This window comes from Rhinopithecus roxellana, chromosome 8 (genome assembly GCF_007565055.1).
Source record: "Rhinopithecus roxellana isolate Shanxi Qingling chromosome 8, ASM756505v1, whole genome shotgun sequence".
Lineage (NCBI taxonomy): Eukaryota > Metazoa > Chordata > Mammalia > Primates > Cercopithecidae > Rhinopithecus > Rhinopithecus roxellana.
The window spans coordinates 51757852-51784949 of NC_044556.1; the positions used below are offsets into that span (position 1 = coordinate 51757852).

The following is a 27098-nucleotide window of genomic DNA, read 5'->3' on the forward strand; positions in this document are numbered from 1 at the left end:
TGGGAAAGAGGAGGCTCGTAAAGGTTGTTTTTGGCCTTCTTAAACTATCTGAGAACACACTGAAGTAGGTTGGATTGAACTAGTCCTCAGTCTGTTGGTGTGTCATCCACCTGTCTAGCTCTAACATTCACACATCGTAAGATCAACTCGTTCAAACACAGATTCAGGAACTTTTGGAAATGAAAGGAATCTGGAGTTCCTCTAACCCAAAGTGTGGTCTCTGGACCATCACCTGAAAACTTGTTGGAAATGCAGATTCGTAGGCCCCACCCCAGAGCAACAGAATCAGAGACTCTAGGGATGGAGTCAGCAATCTGTGCTTTAACAAGCCATCTAGCTGATTCTCATACACACTCAAGTTTAGGAAGGACTATTCTGAGTACTTAGAAATGAGGAATTCGGGTTGTATGATTGGTTCTTAAGCCACACTACACATCTGGGGGAGCTTTTAAAACAATACTGCTGTGGAGTTCCCATGCCCAGAAACTCTGCTTTAGTTCATCCGAGGTAGGATCCTGGAACACCAGCATTTTTAAAAGCTGCCAGGTCCTCTATGGCCGAGAACCACTGATCTAAGTTAATTCCTCATCTCTAGATGAAGAAACTGTAACCTGCAGAGGGTAAATGATGTGCCCAGGGTTACCTGGGCAGTTAGTGTGGCAGAGTTGTGAGCAGACCCAGATCTCCTGACTTTCAGGTCAGTTTAAGGCCTGTTTAGCTTCTTGTTCTCATAAATATCGAAACTCCAAAGACTCCATTTACAGTCTTTATTCCAGTCTCTGAGAATGGGCATGATCTTATAAAAGGAGATCAGCAGAGTCTCTGGTTCATAATGATTTTGTTTTGGGTTAGCCTTGCTTTATTCTAATCTAGCCCTTATAATTGTGTTCCCAATGTCTTTCATGTGATGCAACTTCAATCTCATACCCCAGGCTCCACTGCTTGCACCCCCAGGCCTCAATTTTGACTTGGCACTCTCTTCCATTACCCCATTTCCTCTGAGATTAGGGTCCTGCTTTGGTGTCCTGCATGTTTGGCTGGAAGAATAAAAATGGCAAAGCAGGCAACAGCCCTTGAATAAAATGTGTATTTAATGCATTTCCATTAAGAATGGGAAGAGCTGAGCTAGTGGATTTTAATGCTGACATCAGAGGTCGTCTTAGAAAGTGAATTTGATGGTGAGAAATGGCAACGTGAATCTTGGAAGGTTTATTGTTATTTTTATACAAAGGACTTACTAAGGCTCTTACAGGGAGAAACAAACAAAAGAATTTAGTGTTGTTTTTGATCACAGTCTTCTGGAATGTGTGCGTGTATGTGTGTGAGTGTGTGTGTGTATGACTGTATGACTGTGTATGTGTCCACAGGTGGAATCACTTAGCATAGGTCTGCTGAGTTAAGAGGAAAAATGGTTCTGTAAAAATCAGCCTTATCTTGGACATTTCAAGGCACCTCCAGTATGGCTTGCATATGACTTAGGCAGACTCATCTTAAAAGACTCTGTCTCAATAGTATTCACATTTTATTTTTCAGGAGGCAGCACAGGCACTTCCCCAACCACCTCCAGCACTGGGACACCATCCCCTTCGGCTTCTTCTCATCTTTTATCTCCATCCTGTTCTCCTCCAACTTTTCATCTGGCCCCCAACACTTTCAATGTGGGCTGCCGAGAGAGCCAGCTGTGTAATCTAAACCTCTCTGATTATCCACCATGTGCCCGAAGCAACATGGCTGCCTTGCAGAGCTACCCAGGGCTGAGTGACAGTGGCTACAACAGGCTTCAGAGTGGCACCACTTCAGCCACTCAGCCCTCTGAAACCTTCATGCCTCAGAGGACTCCATCCCTGATATCCGGAATACCAACTCCTCCCTCGTTGCCTGGCAACAGCAAGATGGAAGCCTATGGTGGCCAGCTGGGGTCCTTCCCCACTTCCCAGTTTCAGTATGTCATGCAGGCAGGCAATGCTGCCTCCAGCTCCTCATCACCACACATGTTCGGGGGCAGCCACATGCAGCAGAGCTCCTACAATGCCTTCTCCCTTCACAACCCTTACAACCTGTATGGATACAATTTCCCCACTTCCCCTAGACTAGCTGCAAGCCCAGAAAAACTGAGCGCCTCTCAAAGCACTTTACTCTGTTCTTCTCCTTCCAATGGGGCCTTTGGAGAGAGGCAGTACCTGCCATCAGGGATGGAGCACAGCATGCACATGATTAGCCCTTCACCCAATAACCAACAGGCAACCAACACTTGTGATGGCCGGCAATATGGGGCAGTTCCAGGCTCCTCCTCCCAGATGTCCGTGCACATGGTTTAAAGGCCAGTCCAAACACCACGGAGCATTTGGCAATCAAGGCCCCAGAGTCTTCGTGGTCAGATCCTCTTCTTTGAGAGTCCAGTGCCTTCAGAAAACAGGAACTGTGTTGTTGTTGTTGTTGTTTTTTTTCCTGGAGGAAAACATATCCCCAAGAACTAGAGACACCTTTAAGCCAGTGAGGGATACTTGCGGTAGAATCATCCACAACTCAGTGGCCATTCTCCTGCCTTCCCAGACCTTAGTTTTATAAAGCATTGTCTGTTCCAGAGTGGCCTTTGAAGAGACTGAATAATCACTTCGTCATAATGTTAAGGGAGATGCTAGTGTGTGGCAGCCATGAAAAGTTACACATACACACCCACATACAGACAGACCTACCAATACATACATGCACACACACATATATATTCATACACAGTTCATACACATGCAATCATACATGCACACTGACTCTGAACTGGGTGAACTCTGTGGAGGGAGGCCCAGAATGGGTGCTTTCACCAAGAATTTGTCTATGTACAACTCTAGATGGAGTGGGCCAGCAGTAGCTGCCAGTCTTTCTCCCCTGCAGCTTCCTCTGCTTCTGGAATGAACCATGTATCCTGGAGACCCTCCCCATGGATGAGAGTGGAAAGACATCAGTACAACTGGTCTTGGCTTCCAGAAAAAGATTGCTTTTGAACTTTGGCTCTCTTCACTTGTATGCTATCATTGATATTCCCAGTGGTGCCCGTGGAAAGAGGGAGAAAGAACAGCTGAACAGGAGAAAGACAAACAGGAAGAACAGAGAACAGGAGAGAGGTGGAGAGCAAGAGTGACAAAGAAAGTGTGAGCAATGATGAGAGTTTTAATTCACCAAGGAGATGTGTTTTTGGTTTGTCCCCCCAAATGCCGCCTGCCCCACTACAGGCTATAGAAAGAATCATGGCATTACTGAGGAGTAAACGTCTCTGGCACATTGAGCATGGTCAGGGCGTTGGTCAGAGGGACGGAGCAAGGAATGCATCCTGAGCCCACAGCTCTGACCACTGTGATCCAAAAGAGAGGTGCACTACGTGGGAAGTGCTGATTCCACAGCATGCAGCCTGGTAGGGGAAGGGAAATAGAAGGGAGTGAAGAAGGAATAGTTTTACAATCTCGGAAGATGATACCAAGAGCAGAGGCAACAAATAGAGGCCTGACCTCCAAGTGCCGGATCCAGACGCCTAACCTAGAATGCCTGCCCGCTACCCCTGTGGCAGGAAAAATCCCCTCATGTCCCAGGCAATTGCAGATGGGTCTTCTGTACCTTCTACCTGCCCTTAGCTCTCCATTTTTATCAAATAGTTCATTGCATTTTGAAGTTTTGGGTTTTTTCCTTCATCTTTCCCTTTCCCTTCAAATCTTTTAATAGTAAGAAAGCAAGTGAAGCGTGGTGCAAGCTAAAATTTTTAAATGGTGTGGAAATGCAAATAATACCAAGTAAAATAATACAGATATTATTAAGATTTCTGGTTTTGAGGTGTTGTAGATAAATGTATTTATGTGCCTAGTGGGGAATCCAATATTATGAATATGAAAAAGGGGGCAATATAAGGGTATGTAAAATATGTATGAAGAAAAGGTGTATAAAAATTTGCCCTTATGCACGGAACTCTGTTTCTAAGTGCCAAGCACAGAAAGCCGCTAAATAAAATCTTTGCAATTGTTTTCTGCATGTTTGTTCATACAGAAAAATCAAACAACAGCCTTGTGCATCTTCATCGTGCATTACAGTGAGTATAGAAGTTTTATATATATTACTCTATGTGATCTTTATATAGACCCCATGAAGTGAATATTAGCATCCTTTTATATGTAGTAACTGCATTCCAGAGAGATTGAATGAATTTGGTGGCATTATCCAGCCTGTCACAGAGGGAACGAGGACATGAAACCAGATCTTTTGACTCTAATGGGATTTTTGCCTTCGTGTTAGCTGCAGAAACCTGTGTGAGGCTAATAGTAATTGTCATCATTTCTGTGTGCCATCTGATACTATACCATGTATTTTACATGATTATCTTATCCTCCCACAATTCTGTGAGATAGGTAATATTTGAATCATCATTTTATAGATCCAGAAATGAGCTTATAGAATGTTAAATATTTGACCAAGTGGTGGAGCTGGCAATCTGACCCTAAGGTTAAGTAGCACCGTCATTCAGCAGTACCACGAGGCACTTGGACAGTCAGGAAATAAGACATATCTTAAGGCACTGAGGTGAGAGTGCCTCTGAGGCTGGATTTTGTTTGGTGTATTGAATAATAAGTATACACTATCCTCCTTGAATGCAGCATAGGGAGAGTGGTTTTGAGTTGTCATGCACCAACTGACAAGTTAGACTAATAAAGAGGCTAGGACTATGCCATTTACAAGAACTTTAGTATATTATCTCATTGGAGTCTCACAATAACCATGAAAGGTAGACAGGCCAGGAAGTATTGTTTTGCAAATGGAGAAGTAAAAGATAAGCTTTGTGACCTGCCCATTCTTAAGTGGCTGAGAAGCAGCAGAGCCAGGACTTGAAAACTCCTGCTCTTGCCCCTACTCCAGACTGTTTCCTGGTGGACTGTTACACTGGTTGCTCACTGACCCATTTCACTAGGGTTTGATTTGGTGGGCTCAGGTTGCCAACCATCACAGCCATTCACTGGAAATGGAGGTTGGTTTGGGAGAGCAAAAACCTTATTCATTGCTCTGGTTTTATAAACAACTGCAGAGGGTGGCATGCTAGTTAATTCCATTAGCCATCAGATCATTGCCAAAATAGCTGGACAATGATTGACTGAGTACCTCTACGGATTGTAGGCTCTCTGGGCATGACATGCCTCAAAACTTAGAAAACCACTCCTATTTGGAAACCTTGCATCACCCCTTGGTTTCATAATGGTTTAACAAAAACAATTACATGTGAAGCTTATGGTTATTATTATTATTTTTTAATTTAGCAGCATACTAAACATTGTTCACTGATCTAACACCCTTTGAGGTTTGGGGTGGTAGGTAATCATAGTATGCCAATCAGAAAACTTGACATAGAAATCTCCATATTTTCATCCAATAGTAAGAATCATAATTTCAATAATCATTTAGAATATTAAGTACAGAACATTTTTGTAATTTGGGTTAATTAGAACAATCCAAGTTAGTTCCATTGAATTATGGCATATGTTTCTATGTGTACCTGAAGAAGTAATAAAAATGTTTTTTAAAAAACAAACTGGATAAAGAATTGTGAAGAATATGCTCTATGCAATTCTCTTTCATGAAATAGTGAGCATTTATTGGAATTGGCATAGTGATTACACAAAGGGGTGTTTACTAGAAGGATTATTCTTCTGTAGTCTAAGTTGCTCTACAATTACTCATTCTTCTAGGGGAAAGGCTATCTTGTTCATCTTTGCATCCTCAATAGCTAGGACAGTTCCTGATCTATTATAGAATCTCAATACATACTTATTGTTTAATTTGTTGACCAAAGCCTTTTTTTAAAGGATGGTAAATAATGGTTGCATGGCTAAATATTATTTACTCCAAGTTAAAGCTACCTAAGTTAACAAAGGTTTATTGTTTTTCATATAGTATTCTGTGGTAGATTAGTGTAAATTTAAATAGTAGCTAGCAAGCATCCATTATATGGAATGAAGAGAATGAAGAGTAAAAAACACACCATGGTTTCTTTCTTGAAAGGGCTCGCTTTTTAGGCAGCCATTCACAATGAGGTGAAATAAAAGGCTCTGGAAATTCAAAGACGACATTGAGGGTAAGAAGAAGAGGTTAATGGTTTTTATTGGTGAGGCAGAACTTCTATTGAACTTTTAAGGATGCTCAGAATTTTTATAGAAATAAGAAATGGTGGGTTGAGAACAAAATAAGATTTTAAAAGATAGTACAATGAATAAACATTGGAGGAAAAATAATAGCATTTCAATTCAAGGAGCAATTTAATAAAGATAGAGATATTCAGAACTTTCTTACAGCCAATAGATTAGTATCTTTTTCTATGGAATATTTTGTCATTAGTGGGAGTTTTGAGAGCTGAGATCCAAGAGCAGAGCTGTTTGGTTGATGCCAAGTGTTTAATTCATTGCTTAGTACTTTGAGGATTTCAGAGAAGCTCTGTTGTACCAATTTGCATTCAGTAAGCTAAAGGAGAGTTGTCTTCCCAAGGAAACCCAGCTGCAAAGATGCATTTCACAAAAGCTTTTTTGCTTATGATCATCAACTGGAGATTTGTTCCCCACAACTATGTCAAGGCTCACCAGGTTCAGTTCAATAAATATTATATAATGCTCTTTGTTAAGCGCTGCTCTAGGCACTGAGAATGTAGCAATGAACAACCACATACGTTCTTGCCTTTAAGGAACTCATGGTCTGGTGGGAGACTGATATTGAATACACTAGCAAGTAAATGAATAATTTCAGATTGCAATGATGACTTTGAGGAAATTAAAAATAATAGAATGATGGAGAATGGCTAGACAATGAGAATGAAGGCTTATTTAGATAGGATTTTCTAAGAGGGCTGCTCTCAGAGGTGATGTTTGAGCTAGTATAAATATAGCCATTTTCTTAGAATTGGCTTACTGTAACTTGTGCTGAGGGCAGCCATGCCTCACTGGAAGATGTGCTCAGCTGGTCTTGTATCAGCGGAGGCCAGGCATTTTTGTCTTTACAATAGCTTTGTAGTATTGATACTCATTTTTTGAAGTCTTCTTGGGACTGGAGTAATTTAGAGACTCTTCAAAATGTGAATCTATCTTCTACACAGCCCGAGTAAAATCATATTTTCATGACGTTCTTAGAGGATGAGAGACATCTTTCTATCTAACTTTGTGAAAGGTTAAAACTGATGATCAACCAACCAATTGATATCAATCAGATTAATGATGAACAGTAATTAATAAGCAAAAATATTAAATATGACTTGGTAGTCTATAATGATCTGAGACATTCTGTTCTAGAAGGAGATTTTACCCTGGTTGAGGAGTCAAGCTACATGCATATGAAACAATAAAAGTATTAAATTGGTGGTAAAGACCATATATGCTGCAAAATTTCAGAAGAAAACTAATTTTTTATTGCGTGTTTATTACGTCTTACACATTATGCAAGGTAATATCCTGTAATCCTTGCAGCCACCCTATAGGATTTATATTTCGTTCCCTATTTTATAGATAGGGAAACCGAAACTTACAGAGGTTAGCAATGTGCACAAAATCATATAGCTTGCAAGTAACAAAGGCAGGGCTCCAACCCAGACCTTTCCACTACTATGTTTTTCCAAAAATGAGATTTATAGGGACTATAATAAAAAGTGGTGGGCTCATGGAGAAAGCTGAACTTGAATCGTACTTCGAAGAATTCATGGAAACTGCCTAAACTGAGGAGGAGGATGATGTCCTGGTGCGAGGGTGGGGCCAGCACAGTAAAGACGCATGTTCTCTGTGTGGTATAATGAGCTATGGTAGTGGGATTGAAACAGAGGATATTCATTTTCTTAAGTCAAATCTCATGAAGTTCTCCCTGCTGTTCCTGGCACCATGACCTCTGGGTTCACTTTCCCTGTGTGAGGTGTCCTTGCTCTGGAACTTGGGCAATTCAGGATTTCCTCCAGTGTCTCAGTGGGAACCTTCAACCTGGAAAGCATCAGTAGGGCCTGGGAGGTGATGAAGAAATCAAGCTGCATCCCCCCAGATCCCCCAACACCTCCACCCCACTCCACTCCCCCAGCTAGGGCCCCAGGGATAGGCTCAGCTGCCACACTCCCTGAGTCAGGCTCTGCACAGAGGCCCTTGCTTTTTCCAGTCAGGCACACAGTGCCACGTGGGATGGTGAAATGGGATCTTGCTGCTTAAAGCCGAGAAAACATTCATCATGTTTTCCTTCTTAGCTCATTTTACTGCTCATAGCACTCATCTTTTATGGCCCAGCCTAACGGCATTTCCCACTTCAGATGCTTCCTACTAACAGTTTCTGCTTTTATTACACTTTACTGCAGGCCCTGCAGAGGCACAGAAGACCAAAGGGGTTTTGAGTCATTTTTAGTATTTTCACCTAGTGAAGCCAAAGTGGACAAAGGGGGCTGCCAAAGGATTGCCAAGTCAACCCCTGGCAGCTCTTATTCTCAGGGAAGCTTTTGAACTCCATGAAGAAGATTCTTGGAGTTCTCTTTATCTTGCCCACACCATGCATCCTTCTACACGTGGGCAGGTAGAGCCCCTCTTAGGCTGTCTCTAGATGAGGTAACAGATAAACTTCCAAATCTTAACATAATAATGTTCATTTCTCACTCATCCCACAACCCAATATGGAGTTTCTCATTGAGCAGCTCTTCTCCAAGCAATGATTTAGGAAAACAATCATCTTCCGTTTAATGGCTTCAATATCTTCAGCCCTTAGCTCAGTACCTCTCCATTCAGCTAGCAGATGAGGAGAAAAAATAAAACTTGTACATGGGAGATACTCATAAGCCCAGTCTGGTGTTGGTGCATGACTTCCTCTCTATTCTAACGGTTAGAACTCCAATGACCACACCTAACTGCAAGGGAAACTGGGCAATATAGTCTAGCTGAATGCATAGGAAGAAGAGGAAACAGATTTGTTAGGCATCAGGGAGTTTCTGCCAGCCCCTGAGCCAACCTAGCCTGAGCCAATCTCAATCTGCTTTTCCTTTATATAAACCCAGCAGGAAAGATAAGGCTAATTTCTAGTCCCAGCTTCTCAGATGCTTTGCAAAGCAATCTGGAACAGTTAACTTTGCCCCACTGGGGTTCAGTTCATCTGTGAGATATATCTTTTAGTAGGATTCCTTCCCGTTCTCCTAAAACATCTCGAGGATTTATAAAATGCAGAGTGAGCTTTTCTCAAGTGATAAGTATAAAACAAGAAACATTTATCAAGTGCTTATTCATGCCAGCTTAAGTGCCTTAGATAGTACAGTGTCTTATTTAATTCCCAACAACTTTATGAAGCTGATAGTATTATTATTATACCCACATTATAGGTGAGAGAAAAATGCGGAAAGACCAAGAATCTTGCCAAAGGTCATACTCAGGCAATCTGACGTTAGCACAATGAATATTTGATAAGGCAGACTTTTGGAAAATATTTCTTTTCTTGGGCAAAATTCTGAGAATGCTACACAAGCCATGTTCCCTGGCTTAAATAAGCTTACAGTATAATAGGAATCACCTTTTGTTTGGTTTCATTCAGAAAGAGCTCAAGTATGACTTGCATATGGAAGTCATCTCCAGAGTGTCAGGATCACACTCCGCTCAGCCTGTAGTTTTTGCAGGTCTTTGCCTAACACTTCCTACCTCAAGGCAGGAGTGTGGAAGGCCCGATCATGTGATGTTATTTGCAGTCCCCAAAGATTCAGTTTGTTTGGAAACTATATTCATACATAGCTCCTATACTAAGTTTCTGGAATTAGGCTTTGTCTAACCCTGTGGCAATGCTCAGGCCTTTGACCTAAGGATGTTGCTGGTAGTGTTCCTCAGAAAGGAAGCTCACAGGGTGAGGCACCCTCTACAACAACAACTATCTTGGGTCCCATCACTGATTAATCTTTACAGAGAAAAATTAGCTATCCCTTCATCCAGAATGATGCCCAGAACAAATAAGCAAAATGCCACTGGTCCCATTTTCCATTACCAGAGTCTGCTGGTCTCAGGAGGGTTTTTGCTTCATCAACAGAGCCTTGTTTCTATATTCTGGTTTTGTCTCTTTGCAACATGTGCTTACGTACATCTTCTCATTAAAGCTCTCCAAATCTCATCCTAACAAGGGCTCATGCTTCTCAACCATGGCAAGGGAAATACTTTTTTTAAACTGTTAAGAATTAGAGAAGATTAAGGCTCTAGTAAAATAATCAGGGCCAAAGCCAAAGGATCCAGAGTTGGAAAAATCTCAGTTTTCTGGTCAAACCTCTGGGATAGAAAATCCCCCTCAGGGACGTCTTTATCATGTTGCTGAACAGAGAAAACTGGAGATGTTGAGGTTGGTAAAGATTATCTCTGGGGCTCCCAGTCTATATCTGAGACAAAGGCATGCTTGTGTGTCAGTGGAGGGTGGGAAGACCATAGATAAAAAGTTGAAACAGAGGTTGAGGGGTCCATATGTCTTATCAGGCAGTTTAGTTTGGTGATGTCCATGAAACCTTACACAGACTTTTGGGAAGATTTAAGGAAGATAACACTGAAGGATACTGAGATATAGACAAAACTGAAGGCCAATCCAGGTGGCTGCTAAATTCCTTGTCTCCTACAAGGTGAAATCATGGGGAAGTCAGTCATCCTTTCAACACCTTCCCTCCAACAAAGGCATGGTAAATAAAGTTACTCTTTGAGAGTTAAACTAATTAGCCTTTTTGCAGTGATAACTCTAGTGGGCTGTATGTCCTTCTGTCTCAGTGTCAAAACAAGTCATACTTAATATTTCATGACAGTAATGTTGGCAACAGAAAGAGTCACTGGAATAGAATTAGTTCACAGACCTCAAAATAATTTTTACCTTAACCCATTCAACTAAACCTTCAACAATGACTCATCAGTATGTACTGAATGTGTATTTTGTGCAGGACATAGTGCTAAGCATTGATAATATGCAGATAAGTGACAGCTAGTCCATACAACTTAGGAGCTCTAATGTGTCCAGTGTCGTGACAGACCAAAAATAGAAACAATTACTGTAGTGAGGAAATGCTATGATAGAGGTAAACATGGATACTATGGGAGCAGTTGTGTCAGTTCAAAGTTCAGGGGAGGCTTTCTGGAGATGACGATGAGTAGTTGAAAGTGAGACTGCTTAACACAGGCTGACAGTAAGCTGAGAACCAGTGATTATAATTAGGGTGGCCTGTCGTAAGGCTCCAAGGAAATGCAGAAGCCCACTGCCACATGATGCAGTATGCCTATGGATTTCTGGAAATTTTATATAAGAGGAAATAGCTCTGGGATGGTATGAAATAACAACACATGGTCTAAGATTTAGAGTCTAAGGGACTAAGCACCATTAGGTATGTGGAAGCTCACTTTCATAAAAAGAGCCGTGCAGCACAAGGGGCTACACAAATCAGAAAAATAGTTATACGTAGGGCATTCATCATCTTGCCATATCCTTATATCCATACTTATCCCAGAAAAGATTGCAGGAGCCTGAGCAGAGCTTCAATGTCCTTTGCGTATTTGGAGATCAATAGCACGTATGACCACGTCATCTTCACACCAGGAACATGATGACGTGAATGTGTGCAGGCACTTAACCCACCACAGAAAAGCCAAGTACAGAGTGAAAAGGTCACTTGTGGGAAGGTGTGAGATGTGTTGGGAAAGCCAAATCACAGAAGAGTTACCCATGAAGGGGCCAAGTCAAGCAAGATTCAACAGGGGCCGTCTTGCCTGGTCAGGAATTTTATAAGCCCACACTCAAGGGTGCTAGCGGGACCGAGAGATCCAAAATTATGAGTTATTTAACTTGGCCTTCAGCATGACTAGCTCTTTTGTGACTTGGCTGTTCTTGGGGATGTCACACCTTGATTCTATTGGGCTTCACTGAAGAATATTTTTTTAGGTGTATTTTATGCTTTCAATGACACAGTCCTTTCTGTTTAGAGAAAAAATTAAAAGAAGAATCAGCAGTAGGGGATATATATTTATTTCAGCTCACTATATGTTGCTTTGAAAAGAGTTGCACTACAAGAACACAGTCACAATGGGACCTCCTATTGTAAACAAAACTTCATTTTTCTCCTACTGCATTAAGCGGTAGACCCTGATTAGAGCTAGGTGACATTAAGATGGAGGTGGGAGGATGGGAGAGTAACCCTTAGAATTAAATGAGCATCCATTTTTGGCTTTAGCACTCCTAATTGCCCACTACAAAAAACTCAGTGGCTTAAAGTCCAAGTTCTGTCATCTATCCAATACAGCACAGATTTCCTATGCTTGGACAGGATGGAGTGCTGCTGTGATGAGAGGAGATAAAGAAACTGGCCTGAAGACAAGATTAAAAAATCTGGAACAATGAGAAGTGAGCACAGACTCCTGTAAGGCCTAATGGCAGCAACTCTCCAGCAGTCTGGTCTTCTAACTCCGTTTTATAGGTCAGGAGATGACAGAATGAAATACATTCTTATTTGATTTCCTTTGACTCCCCCCTGGAAACCGAGATTTTATTGGCATGTTTTGCTTCTAAAGAAGCTACAATCCTTGGGATAAATTCAGTGGTTTTTCTGCTATACTCTGGAAGGCAAAACACATAGAAAGAGCTCTAGACCTAGTTGTTGTTGTTGTTGTGTGTGTGTTTTTTTTTTAAAGGCCTAGGTTTTAGCCTTGGTTGCATTATTTATTAGCTATAAGATAGACATCAATGCCTCTTAGACTATTAAAGATAATGTTAAAATAATGCAACCAAAAACGCTAATCTCATTGAGGGCTGAATAGTAGATACTTGATAAATGCTAGTTGTGCTGGTGTTTGCCCATCTATCTTCTGGACAGAAAACAACATGTCAGCCCAAGCTATTTAAAGAAAGACATGATTAGATTAGCAAGATTACCTATTCCATTAATGCCAATCTGCAGAACCATTAAACCGGTGAGAATTTTACTTAGGTCAGATTGCAATTGATGAGAGCACCTTCCTAGTAAACTGGGGCACCCAAGAATGCTAGCTGGGTGTTTCACTGGGTCATTCATAACGATAAGCATGGCATGGATGGGCTGAAAGAGTAGTAGATTCACGTCCCAGCTCTGCCACTAATCACCGGTTATGACAGCCTTCAGGCTTTTCTGGGCTTCGGTTTCCTGTCTTTAAAATAGAGGTGTCAAACAAGGTGATTTCTAAGGTCTTTGCCATCTCTAATGTTCCATGAAAGATAGCTGGGTCTTGTCCATGATTTTTGGTCAATCTTTGGAGTACATTCTGTTTAAAGAAATAAATAAGAAGAAAGATGAGTAATAATAAGCTGACAAATCTCATTTGAAAATTACACTAGAAAACTTCGGTATGTCATCTCTGCCCAGGCACTTGTAAGTGCTTCTTAATACTTAGTTATTATTGAAATATATTTTCTTTTCATAGCGATAGCACTCTGAGAAACAGAAAACCTGAAAGAAGACACTTACCCATTAGCATTTGGTAGAGAAACTCCTGGATTTGGAATCGCAATCCAGTTCTCTTACTTGCTAACATCACTTTCTCTGCACGTCACCTTCCTTCATCTATAAAATAAGAATAATGACAGTTCTTTTTGACTTATGAAAAAGAAAGGACTTGACTACTTGAGTTTGAAAAATATTTGTAAACTATCCATATATATAGGCTCCTCTACTGGATTATGATGCTTAAGACAGAAGTTTTTTCTTTGATATTTTTGATGGCATACAGCACAGTTGTGGAGTCACAGTAGGTGCTAAGTTAATAAGTTAATGAATCAATGAGTTGATCTGATAAGGACTAAATATTTTCTTCATATATTCACTTTTAAAATTTACAAAATGACTTCTTGCTTGTTGTAACAAAATGAAATGCTAAAGCATATTCAACAAAAATAAAAACTGTCCCCAGATATACTATTGTTAATGGTTTGGTATGTAGCTTTCCAGATTTTTTTCTCTAAACCTATTCGACCTACATACTCACACATGTGTTTACTCTGACATAAGTTTTTATTTTCTTCCTTCTTTTCTTTATTTGCTTTAACCAAAAAAGGAACAATACCATACATATTATTCTATACATAGCCTTTGAAAAACTCAAGTATCCCATAGCTGTTGGTTGCATACTATTCCATAGTATTGATGTGCCATTTTTTTTTCTTTTCTTTTTCTTTTTAAGACAGAGTCTCTCTCTGTTGCCCGGGCTGGAGTGCAATGGTGCGATCTGGGGTCACTGCAAGTTCCGCCTCCCAGGTTCACAATATTCTACTGTCTCAGCCTCCCGAGTAGCTGGAACTGCAGGCGCCTGCCACCATGCCTGGCTAATTTTTTGTACTTTTAGTAGAGACGGGGTTTCACCGTGTTAGCCAGGATGGTCTCGATCTCCTGACCTCGTGATCCACCCGCCTCGGCCTCCCAAAGTGCTGGGATTACAGGCGTGAGCCACCGTGCCTGGACTATGTGCCATAATTTTTATGCAGTTCACTGCAGATATTTAGGTTGCTCTTATTTATTTATTTCTTTCTTTATTTAACTCTTTATTTACTTATTTCCAGTATAAATAATGATGAAATAGGCCCTGGTGGTGGCTCATGCCTGTAATCCCAGCACTTAGGGAGGTAGAGGGGAGAGGATAGCTTAAGCCCAGGAGTTTGAGACCTGCCTGGGCAACATAGCGACGGCTTGTTCTCCACAAAAAGAAAAAGAAAAGCCAAAAAATGATGAAATAAAATTTTAAAATATATTTTGACTACCTATAGGCATTAAATTTTAACTAACCCTTGCTCTAGCTCCCTATGGATCAAGTCTGCAGGAAAATTATGCAGGATTCCAAAGATAGACTTTGCTCTTAGCGGCTTATCAAGGCTTCCTCAGCTCTCTCATAATCCTAAAATGAGCAAGGCTTACTCAACAGCTGCTACCAGCCCTGGTTTCCCCAAATGGATCATCTTGTGGGCTTCAGCAGACTTGATTGCGAACACATTGGATGCTGGACCCAATAACCTCCCCCTCTTTTCCACAAATGTCCAGGGCAGGGGCGGGGTTCTCCTTGCCTCTAACCATACATAGACAATTTTAGCAACAGCTTCTCTGGCATCTGTTTTACCGGGTTCTTAATCTCAGGAGCATTAGTAATTGATACCATAAATAATATCACCGGTGAGTGGCTGGAATCTTGGGATGGGCTGAGAATTTGACCTGGAGGTTCTGGGGGATCTGACAAGAGTAGTCTTGTGGTAAACTAATATCTGTGGCAAAAAAAAAAAAAGGGTGACTCTAGCACATAGCTGAGTGGACACGCAGGTTTCCCAGCCTGGAGGTGCTCCATAAATAAGATAAAGTTTCCTGACCTATCTCTGGGATTATTTGTAGTCATGGTAACAGCATGTGGTAGCTACAAGTCTGTTCTGTGACTAGGGGAGTGGGGGGGGGCTTCAGACTTCAGGCTGCAAGCCAGAGGTTGCCAACAGGTGGTATGTTGTTAGTAAGCATGTAAGCGCTAGATATTGAAAAAATAACTTGCTGAAATTCAAAAATTGAGAAATTTTGCATAGAAGTCTGGATTTCCGGTATCTCTTGGGGCAAATGCAAAGGAAGATTTGGTAATTTTGAGGTCACAGTTTTATGTGGGTGCCAAGTAGGGCTGCCCTCTTGAAAGTGTCGTCAATTATCCAATTCAACAGTCTTCATGTAACCTGCTCCACTGGCATTTGAGTTTGCAACTTTTGGCTTGGATGTAATGATATTTACAACTCAGAAAATATGTTGCTGCTTATTGCTAAGCAGAAGAGGTAATCACTCACATGATGTAAATTTAGCGGCAAACTTCAGTGTTCTCAATCCTCAATTATTTCTTCTTTTATTTACCAGAAGATAAAAATGCCAACATTAAATAGCCGACATGTGTCCTAGCAGAATTGTTATCCCCATGCTACAGATAAATAAACTGAGGCACAGAGAGGTTAAGTACATTGCCCAAGTTCACCGAGGTGTAAGAGGTAGAGTCAGTACCAGACAGTGTCTGTTCAGAAATTGTACTGGGAATCAATGGATCTCATTTCTTCAGTCCCTTCCAAAGATGGCAAATGCCTCCAGGTAGAGGGGAACTTGGAGTGTTCGTCAGCTGAGACCAAAGGATAGTTAGTTGACAGCTATGTCTTCAGCTTACAGGTATGCTAGGGTATGCCCTGACGGAGGGTGGACAGGGCACTGAGAAGAATCTTTTAGTTAAAAATCAGCTCCTTTTGCTAGAATATGCTCAGTCACTTAAGGGAGTGCCTACAACGTATGACAGACAGGAGAGGGGAGAAGCAAAGTAGCCTCAATTTCTGATAAATCCCTGTTTCCTTCACCAAGAAGTGTCTAAATACTGGCAAGTGTAGAACAGGCATAAACCAACAGGAATTGAAACCCCTAATAGGTGAGAAGAGAGTATAAGAGCCCTAGAAAAAAGGGAGGTGTGACTCAGTGGAGGCAATCTGCATTTGGGATTTAGAAAGACCTGGTTGACTCCAGACTCAGCCTGACTCTAGCTGTTTACAGAAAACCTTGGTCAACTTTTCTTCTGTGAACCTCAGTTTTCCCAGGATTGTGGTTAGGATTAAATGTGCTACGTGTATTAAATGCCTGGCACGTAGCAGACCCTCAGCACAAAGCTGGGTGGACATGCAGGCTTTCCAGATTGGAGATGCTCCATAAAGGAGATAAAGTTTCCCGACCTGTTGCTGGGATGATTTGCAGTCATGGTTACAGTATTTGGTAACTGCAAGTGCTTTCTGTGCCTCAGGGAGTGGGGCTCCAGATTTCCTTAAGCTCAATTCTTCAGCCCAGATGAATCTAAATATGTGGGCACTAGAGAAATATATAGATGAGATGAGGAAATGGTTAGTAATTATTAAGAACATGGATATTGAGAGAGGTCCTGGAAAAATTGGAGAAGGGCAAACATCATTATTTTGAAAGAGAAGTTGGGAGGAAGAAATTTTAAATGCTATAGACTTGAGGTGAAACCCAGGAAATATTCTGAAATGTACTAGTAAGCAGATGACTTGAGAGTACTTGGAAAAGAGCAGTGATGTCAAGGAGTCAGCTCAAGATTATTAAGAAACAATTATTTCAAGCAAATACCATTTTATCTTTATGTCAGAATTACTGAGCTAATTGGTTAGGAGAATGCTATCACATAGCAAATCACACAATAAATGGGACATTTGATGAAGATTTTAAGATATTTTGGGGACGAAATTGTGAGTCATGGATTGAATGACAATACAGCCCAAGTTTGTAGAACTGAAATACTGTTAATGAGTTGACCACTCTAAATTCTCGAGGGAGCCCCCAGAGCTACACTACAGTGGGTTTTGTACTTAGCCTTATCTTCAACAAAACCTTTGTTAGCAATTTAGAAGAAAATAAATTGTATATCAGAAAAATTTGTAACATATTATCACTGAGAGAAGAAAATAAGACACTGAACAAGGGAATCAAGATTAAAAAGTATATTAATGGTCTTCAAAATGGGTCAGTAATTAAAATTAGCGAACTTAACAGAGGTGTATATTTATCCTTACTTTTAAATTCCAAAATGTTTAGAATGTACAGAAAAAGGGGAGAACTATGTTGAAAATCATATGTGAAAATAAATCTGTTTTTCTTTTTGTAGAGTTATTGACTAGAATTTCAATACAAGTCAAAGTATGTTGTGATTCTTAAAACAGCAGGTTCAATTCTAAGCTGAAGTGACTAGATTAAGTAAGAGAATGCACTGGACTCCCATCAGACTATATGTATAGTAGTGGCAATAGTAGCAGTGGTGATAGAGGTGCTGTTAGTGGTAATGGCAGCTAATATTTATTGAGCATTTCTCTACCTTACACGGTTTTTCCATGGAAGTAATAGCTTAATATACATAGCAGCATTAGACTAAGGGCTGAAAGAACTTTAAAATCTCAGTGACTTCATATAGTAAAATTTTATTCTTGCCTCTGTTGCATACTATAGGTCAAGGGAGAGATGTGGGTGAAGAAATGCGGTCATGCAGAGACTCAGGTTTTCTTAATTTTGTAGCTCCACCCTCCTGTAGGTTCTTGGAGCTGTTTCCATTCAGTAGGCAGATGGAGAAAGAGAGGGAGGATCACACACAAAAAAGATGGACTAAACCAATTAGTGGGGGAAAATAAGAATATGTGGAAATTTGCTTTTAACCTTCTTGAATGAAAAACCACCATTTACTCCATTTAAAAGCACTGATTTATTTGCCAGAAAAGCACACACACAATGTCAGGCTTAGTCTGAAAGTGGTATATATACTTAGGCCCACCTTCCCTTTCTAGACGTCAGTCGTATGGTCTCTCCTAACTACAAGGGAGGCTGGAATATGGACTCCAGTGTGCCCAAGAGGATAAGCAGAGCACAGATGCTGATAAAAACAAACTGTAGGTACGATTTCTTTTAATGTTCAACATACATCTATGAGGCAGAAAATACTACCAACCCCATTTTGAAGAAGGAAATAAACAGATTCAATGGTGGCACAGTCCAGAGCTGTGTATTATACTTAAAGAAACATGTTTCAAAGCAATGGGATTTTTAAAATTTTTTTTTGCAATGGGATATTTATAGTTATTCCATGGGATCTCTATACATGAAATAGGATCTTCATAGTAAAAGTTTGACAGAACTGTTTCTATATAACCTGGAAAGGATAAGATGACATGGATGCTATGATAAATATCTTTCAAATGGTTGATGAGTTGATTTCAACTTGACTTGAAATTATTTTCTAGAAACTAGAGGCATTCTATTTACAGTCATGATTCCTGGCATTGGTAAGAACTCTTTGAATCAACCTAGATGCCCATCAATAGTGGACTGAATAAAATCCAGAAATGTGGTACATACACACTATGGAATACTATGCGACTATAAAAAATGAGATCATGTCCTTTGAAGCAATGTGGATGGAACTGGAGGCCATTATCCTATGTGAATTAATGCAGGAACAGAAAACCAAATACGGTATATTCTCACTTATAAGTGGGGACAAAACATTGAGTACACATGGACACTGGGACACATTTGAGAGTGTAGGGTTAGGGGAGCAAGAGAATTGAAAAACTACCTATTGGGTATTATGCTGATTCCCTGGGTGACAAAATTATCTGTACACCAAACCCCCATGTAACAAACATGCACATAAACCCCTTGATGTTAAATAAAAAATGGAAAGAAAAAATGTTCCTATGCAGGCAAAAGGAGTACCTCTTATGGATGTTGTTGAAGGAACTCCCAAATTGGGTAGAAGCATCTGTTCTATGATTTTGTGGAATAAAAAAGACGCTATCTGTACTTTAAACTTTTGCCATAGGGCTCTACTTTCTTACTTGGCATTATGGCTGGAAACAGTCTTCTACAAATTTACCACGTGAACACAGTAAAATTTCTTTAATTTAGATGAACTGGGCAGGGTGTGTAAGTGTGAAGTTGTGGGAGTGGTGGTAAAGAGGAAGTAGGGTATAAACAAACTGGTCTGAATTAGGTATGACGAATGAATAAAATACTATTAAAAATAAATTTAGTTTTATTCTATTATTTTCAACTAGATTACTATCACCTCCTTTTTGGATCTATTTTTAGTGACTAATTCTGACATTGTGTATGTGCTTTTCTGGAAAATAAGTCAGTGCTTTCAAATGGGGTAAAAGGTTGTCATTTTTCATTTAAGAAGATTAAAAGTAAATTTCCATATATTCTTATCTCCCCCCACTAATTGGTTTAGTCGATTTTTCTTAATATTGTATTACAAATGCAAACTAAATTTCAGACCCTGTTCTGAGGATTAAAAACTACATTAGGGACATTTGAATGAATGAGAAACATGTATTATAAATCATTTTGTTCCTTAAGGCAAATCTTTGAGGAGTTTCTACTAATACCTCACCTACGTGAAAACACCATAGTAAAATTTAATTTAGTTTTAAAACATTCCTTTATTTAGATAAATTTTTATTAGACTGGAGTTCTTACTCCCTTCTTCCTTCCCCTTCTTCTCTGCCCACCATCTGCTTACTCTTAAGTTTGTGTTTTTTTTTTGTACTTGATTAAGTTTGTTGTTTTTCTTCATTCTTGATTAAGTTTGTGTGATGTTTTAAAAGAAGCTCTCACCCACAAATGTTGGCAGTCGTTAGGCGTCTTGGACTCTAGAGCCCTAAGAGATCTTGAGAGGAAGTGGATGGAGCTGGGAGGAGGGGCGGGGCATGGAGCTGCTAGAATAACAATTTGCTGAACTGACTAACATTTTCTATGATTCAAATGAAGGACTTTACTGGTGTTGTGTAGACTCAGTCCTACCGGAGGAGGGGGGAAGGCGTGGGCAGGAGTTCCAGCTCTCCCTTCCATGAACTATGGAACCTTAGGCGAGTGGTTTGAATCTTCCAAACCTCTGTTTCCACATTTAAAACATGAGAATAATAAGATGACCCGCCCTATCTTCATCCACTTTTCAGAATAATGTGTCAATATTGCAATGGATGTGAAAGTGCTTTCTTTTTCCCTCACTTCCACCTCTCTTTTTCTTTTTTTTTTTTTTAACTTAAAAATTACTTCATGGATCACAACAACCAAAAGATACCTAACTTTTGGGCAATTTTCTCAGAATCACCCTTAACGTTTTACAGGATGGGGTTGTGGAAAGGGCTGATTGAATGAGTCTCCTCTCCGGGTCTCCAAAAACCTAGTGGAGCAAATTTGTGCCGCGAAAGAAGAACTCTGGGGGAAACGCTTTACTTCCTCAGAGAGACAGGACAGAGGCATCTTCAGCAGAGAACATTGTTCTGCTTTTGGGGGAAACAATGGCTGAAGAACAACTTCCGTCACACAGGAAGAGGCTGGGATAATTGAATTCCTCGAGGGTAAGAGTCAAGGGTGGATCTGGTTTTGTCATTAACTCAGTGTGAAGTTCGATGTGGTGGCCATGAAAATGCACCCTAAGGACTTGCGAATACAGGAAAATGATTGACCAAGGGCCTAGATGCTGCTCCTGAAATCCACTGCCTCCTTCACGCGGAGGCCACGCCTCCCATGAGTGCTGCAGCCAGAGTGAGCGCAGCTGGGATTCTGAGGCAAGACCATTCCTGGGAGATGTAGGGGCTGGGAGCTGACTCTGGCTGTCCCAAAGAAGCCCCAACGGCCTCCTCGAATCTTTTTCTTAGATGGCACAGCGGTCTAGGGCTCTTCCACCCAACCGTCTCTCATTCTCTTCTTCACTCCTGGTCAGACTTGCGTCCTGGTCTGAGTCTCCCATCTTTCTCCCTTTTCTCTCACACATCCGTTTCCTCTAATAAAATCTTTGTACATTTAATCCCAACTTGACTTCTGCTTTTTATAGGATCCAGAATAACACAATTGGCAGATCGTCTAAATCGCTCAGCTTCACCTTTTATATCTTGCAAATTGGGAGAAATGGGGGACAGAAAGAGAAGCTAGAAGAGCAAAGGGGAACCGAGGTTTATTCACTTACATGTCCATGACAGAAGGAGACATACACGATTTCACATAATTATTTCACCAATTTAAATGTGCTAGGTAGTTGTGCTGTCTTACAGAAGAGGAAGCCCATGTTCAGAGAAGTTAAATAACTAGCTCAAGCTCACATAACTAATAATTGCAGAGCCTGGTTTGGAACCCAGGTTTCTTCTACCTTCATGGTTTTGTCTTTTCTTCCACTTGCTGTCCTTTTCTGGATGCTTTATTGCGAGGATCAAATGAGATAACAAGTGTGAATGCCCTTTGAAAACGTAAAAAAGAAAAAGTGTTGCTCCAAAGCCAGTATATTTTTACTGGTTGCAGTCAGGATCACTACATCTTATGCAGGATAGTGCAAAGTGAAAATGTGGGTCTCCTTGTTCAAATTTATTAAGCATTTCAAGATGGCAATGGCAGAGCGTGAAACGATGGGACTTCCTGAGTGTGAAACTCATGAATCTAGCCCTGGTAACAGAATTGTCAATATGGGGCAATCAAATTGAGCTTGTGGGACACTTTCTAGAAGAATAAATTCTAAAACTTGATAGTTCAGAGAGATAATGTAGAAAAGAAAGCCCTAGCTTTCAGAGGCTCTCAATGCAGTAGAAATGACCTCTGGCTATCTTTAGAAGTCACCATGTATGTTAAACAAAAACGGAGACTTCTGGGTCCAAGAGATCCAATAATGTTTATGGGAAAGCAAGGGGCAAAGGGCAGGATGTGCCTGTAGCAGTTCCCTCCCAGGTCCTGTGTTTCTGGTGCTGGATGCCTAGGCTTCATCTAAAGACATTAAGGGGTTTAATGACTCCAAACTTTACCTCATGGAAAAGCACAGGCCCTGCTGCCTTTTCTGTCCAGCTGTATAAAGCCATGCTTACTAAATTAGTTCTGGGCTCAGTTTTTGGGGCAGCCTGCTCTCTTGAGGGCAGTGCTGCTGTCTTCAAGTATGGGGCAAACGTTCATCATGGGCCACCAGAAACCCATACTTCACTTAACCAGATGAGTGGCAGCGTGGTCCTGTGGAGGCTTCAGATCCAAATTGCCTCATTAAGGGTGCCAGGCAAAAAACCAGTATGATTCCTCCTGTGGCTGGGGACATCTTGTGTCAGGTCAAATATCTATTTGTCTGCAGAAACCCAGATGAGCCTCTCTGTAAGCAGTGTGAGGCATACATGCACATTATCCTGGTCCTTGGTGCAGCTAGTTTCCAGTGAGCATACGGATCCTTTTAAACTAGGCAGGGAAATCCATCAGCATTGTCCTCATTCCTGCTTGGATTTGACCTTCCACTTTGAGCTTTTGACATGGTTAATAAGAGCTACTCTATCATTTCATGGCACATAAGCTGGTGACAGCCTGGAGGAAAACGATCATGAATCTTAGAGTTATTGAGTGATAGGGACCTCAGTTGTCCACCCTTATGTCTTTGGGCAATCTAGCACCAGCCTCATCTCTTACCACTTCCTCATTTGTTCTTTGTGCTAACTAATGCCATACTGTCTTATACATATTCACTTTTGCAGAGTCCTTTAACGGGCCTGGAATACCCTGTGTAGAAAGTAAAAAGTTTCCTCTTCAAAGTTTCCCTTCTTGTTAAAGAATAAATCATAAGTGTTCGAAATAATAGTTTCTTTTAAAGAGTAACTTACTTCAAGCCTCCTTGCTTTGTGCTAATAACTCTTTGTTAAGCCCTATCCTATGTAACTGTTGGACACGCTCACAGACATGCTCCAGCTCACAGCCAATGCCCCTTCCTTATTTGGAAATGTTATTGCTTCCTTAAACCTTTCATAAGCAACTTCCTCTCCTTCTTTGTTCTTCCTTGCACTTAGCCTATTTAGGAAAGTTTTAGGTTATTAGCAAATTGGGTATTAGTTTAAGATTGTGAGGTCCAGCCCCAGCCAATGGATGCAGGACACAGTAGTAAGCATAACCCAAACGTGTAAGGGAAAAATATGTCTTCTTTTCCTTTGTTCAGGTGTGCTCTCACCATTGTTCCATCTGCAATTGAACACCCTTTCTGCAGAAAGTAAACATTGCCTTGCTGAGACAGAGACCTTTTGTCTGCGTGCTGACATTTCTTCATGGCACAGATTATCTATTTCTAACACCTGTCTATTTTGTTCATGTGGGAAACTCTTACTTTTTAAAACTGCTGCTGAGAAATGTCAATAGCTTGCTCAGGGCCTCATTCCTCTCTCTCAGTATTAACTGACACATAGTCATGATCTACTGTATGTTGTCTTTCCTATTAGCTGTTGTGAGCTTAAAGGCCTGGAATTGTCCTTGCTGGTCTCCATAAGGCTGGGTACTGTGGTATGTAAACCATAGTAGATTTTCATTAATGATTGGTGAACAGAAGTGAATGAATGAGTCATCCCATATCCAGAATATCTCTCCCAGGGTCTTTCTACAGAACCAGATAGTTTCCTAGTCCACATTCTCTTAGTCTGGCCTCAGTGGAAATGTAAACTTTGTCTTTATACAACAAACTGTGGACCGTACTCAGTCTTCACCTTTCACAGAGAAACAATACTTTCTTCTTTCATAAAGTTATACAGGCAATTTTGTTTTGTTTTGTTTTTGTTTTGTTTTGTTTTTTTTTTTTTTGAGATGGAGTTTCACTCTTGTTGCCCAGGCTGGAGTGCAGTGGCACAATCTTGGCTGACCACAACCTCCACCTCCTGGGTTCAAACAATTCTCCTGCCTCAGCCTCCTGAGTAGCTGGGATTACAGGCATGCATCACCATGCCCAGCTAATTTTTATATTTTTTAGTAGAGACCGGGTATCTCCATGTTGGTCAGGCTGGTCACCTGACCTCAGGTGATCTGCCCACCTTGGTCTCCCAAAGTGCTGGGATTACTGATTTGAGCCACCACACCCAGCTGGGGAATTCTTTTTTTTTTTTTATTTTTATTTTTATTTTTTGTAAACTTTCAGCTACATTCAATGCTCTTTCCAGAAATTTCTATAGGAATGAGTCATAGCAATAAGGGGGTTTATTCTACCAGTTTATTCTTTGATAATATTCAGAAGGCCAGGATACAGTCAGCATGGCTTAATGGACTGTCCAGCTCTAATAAAGTTACTCCTGGGTGGTAGTTGATCGAGTCTCCAGTTTGGGAGAGAAGAAGAATTTTCCCCAAAGATCAAAGGGGACCCATGTCTTGGAACTAAGGATGAGGTAAATCAACACATCATCAAATAATCCACAGACTGGAATAGTTTAAGGATTGTCAGAGGCTCACTCCTGGATTATAGTATTTATATCATCCACTGTTTATACCTGGAAGTGTTTAGAATCAATTCTATTTCACCTTTTCTGCTAAGAGTCATGGGACAGTTATTTCATAAGAGGAAGATACTGGCACATTAACTAAGTATCATTTCAGATTTTGGAGAAACATTAAAGATGATTTGTAAGACCACGACCAAGCCTGTAACAAATTGGAAACATTTTTCAAAACCAAAAACACTTTGTTAGCATAGATCTTTTGAGTGGAGAAATAAAAGATATAACAGAAAAAATCCTAGGTTTATGGTAAAGAAAACACAGATGTCCATTTCTGTAGGCTGTAAGAGTTTTCAGCCTGTGATGTTTGCAGATGCCTCCTATGTGCTGGGTACTGCACGACAGGATAAGGCTTTCATTCAATGGGATAAGGCTTTAACTCTGTTAGAAATTCAGATTTGTCAGAAGTACACACAAACTGTGGTTGGTTTTCACAGCAAAGATTAGAGGATGGGTGGGTGAGATCCAGTCAGTCATATCTCTACCCCATGAACCAGAGAGGAGTCTGCCATGACCCCATGGAAGGTGGTCTTTACCCGATGACCACATGGAAGGTGGCCTGCCTTTGTGCCTGAGCACTCAGCCTTTTAGTGACTGACTGCTGCATGGTAGAGCAGGCAAGACTGGTGGAGTAACAGTACCACGTTACTGCCCCAGGAGGATTTCAGAGATAAGCCTGGACATATTAGTGGTAAGAGCTCCCTCTGAGGGGTTGAAAAAATCTGTCCTGAGGTCGGCCATGAAAGGAATGTAGGCAGGACCACATATAGATGTCTCAGATTTGTTTAGGTCTGTCCTGATTTCAAAGATCTTGTCTCATTTTTAGACCATGTCAGATCAATGGGTCAGATCATGTTGTCTGATTTTGAATTCAAAAACTATGGTTATGACCAGTGTGGATAATTTGCAGAGGGTATCATCCACCCTTCAGATGATTATATGCTTCTCTCAGAAGGATTTCTTTGAAATTCTGAGAGGAGAAGCACATTGAGTCTCTTACACTTCAGGGAAGTGTTTTCCAAACTGTTTTCCAAGGAACTATTGATATGTGTTTATCAAAAATCAAGGGCTGTGGTTTAATAAATATTGGGAACATTGGGCTTAACAAAGTTAAGCAGACATATTTATGCAGGGACTTCTCAGAGTTCTTAATTTGCTAATATAAGTTGTGATTCTCTAAGACAAAATGAGAGATGTTTTCCAAACTTATTGCCTAAGAAAACATATTGCTCTGACATCTTCTAATGGTATCATTCAAAAAGAACTCTCTTTAGAAAATATAGTTTGAAAATAGGTATCTTTATAGTTTATCATCCAAGCCAGGACAATTTTGAGAGAAAAAGGGGCACTGTTAGTGTCAGTACAAGTGAAGTTAGGCTTGTGCAAGAGAAACTGAAGACATCTGGTCACCTTATTTAGAAGACTTAGGCTTAGCTTCTTTCAGAACTAACTGGATGGGAGACTTGGAGCACTGGAATTTTTAAGGAGAAGGTGGCATTGATAGAGACTGTTGTTGGGAATGCAGGAGGCATCAATAACAAATTCACAGTTGACTTAGGGATCCTTGTGCACCTCAAAGGAGGAGAACGTTGGAAGACTCCTTGGCAGAGCTACAAACAGTAGCCGTCAGTAATAGAGGTGGGAAATGCATTGCCATGCTCAAGCAGAGCCTATCTGCCATGCAGCTGACCTTACCCAAGTCCTGTATTTTAGCAGAATAACGTGCTCACAGGTGGCATCAGGTCTCAGTGTGAGTGCTCATGACCCCTACTTGTAAAACGGCCAATTGCAAAAACAAACAAGCAGTTTCAAGCACCTTGGGAAAAGAGAATGCCATTTCACTCAAGATGTGCCAAATAAAACAGTCTAGAAAAAACAAAATAAATAACTTTCTTGGGCTTAATGAGAAATGGCAAATGTTTCTAATTCAGACTTCCTCTGAGCCTCGTCCCTTGATGGGTCATTGGAACATGGTCTTGCCAAAGTTGCTGTTATTTGCCCAGCTGATAACCTGCCTCACAGTTGGCTTAGATGTCCTGGGCTTCCTCTGAATGGCTGCATGTATTCCACATAGCATGGTGTCCAATTCCTGCTCTGTACATCATACAATTTCACAAATCTTCCATCAACTAAGATCTTCTTTTTCTTTTGCCTGACTCCTAATCCTGGGGCCTCAACCGCAGGAAGACTACTGGAAGATCACCCTAACATTCTTCTGTCCCCAGATCAGAAGAAGCAAGGTCTGCATCATTTATTATTTCAATACATATTTTTTGATAAGT

General features: G+C 40.7%; 1 protein-coding gene across 3 annotated transcripts in view; it reads left to right on the forward strand.

Moving 5' to 3' along the window:
* The window catches only part of TBX15 (T-box transcription factor 15), a 105113-nt gene extending 101076 nt beyond the window's left edge, over positions 1-4037 (forward strand). For all 3 annotated transcript variants that reach the window (XM_010357545.2, XM_010357544.2, XM_010357546.2), the window contains one exon: positions 1534-4037. In XM_010357545.2, coding sequence (XP_010355847.1) covers positions 1534-2318 — 785 coding nt within the window. In that variant the 3' untranslated portion in view covers positions 2319-4037. The remainder of the gene's footprint in view (positions 1-1533) is intronic.
* The last annotated feature ends 23061 nt before the right edge of the window (positions 4038-27098 follow it).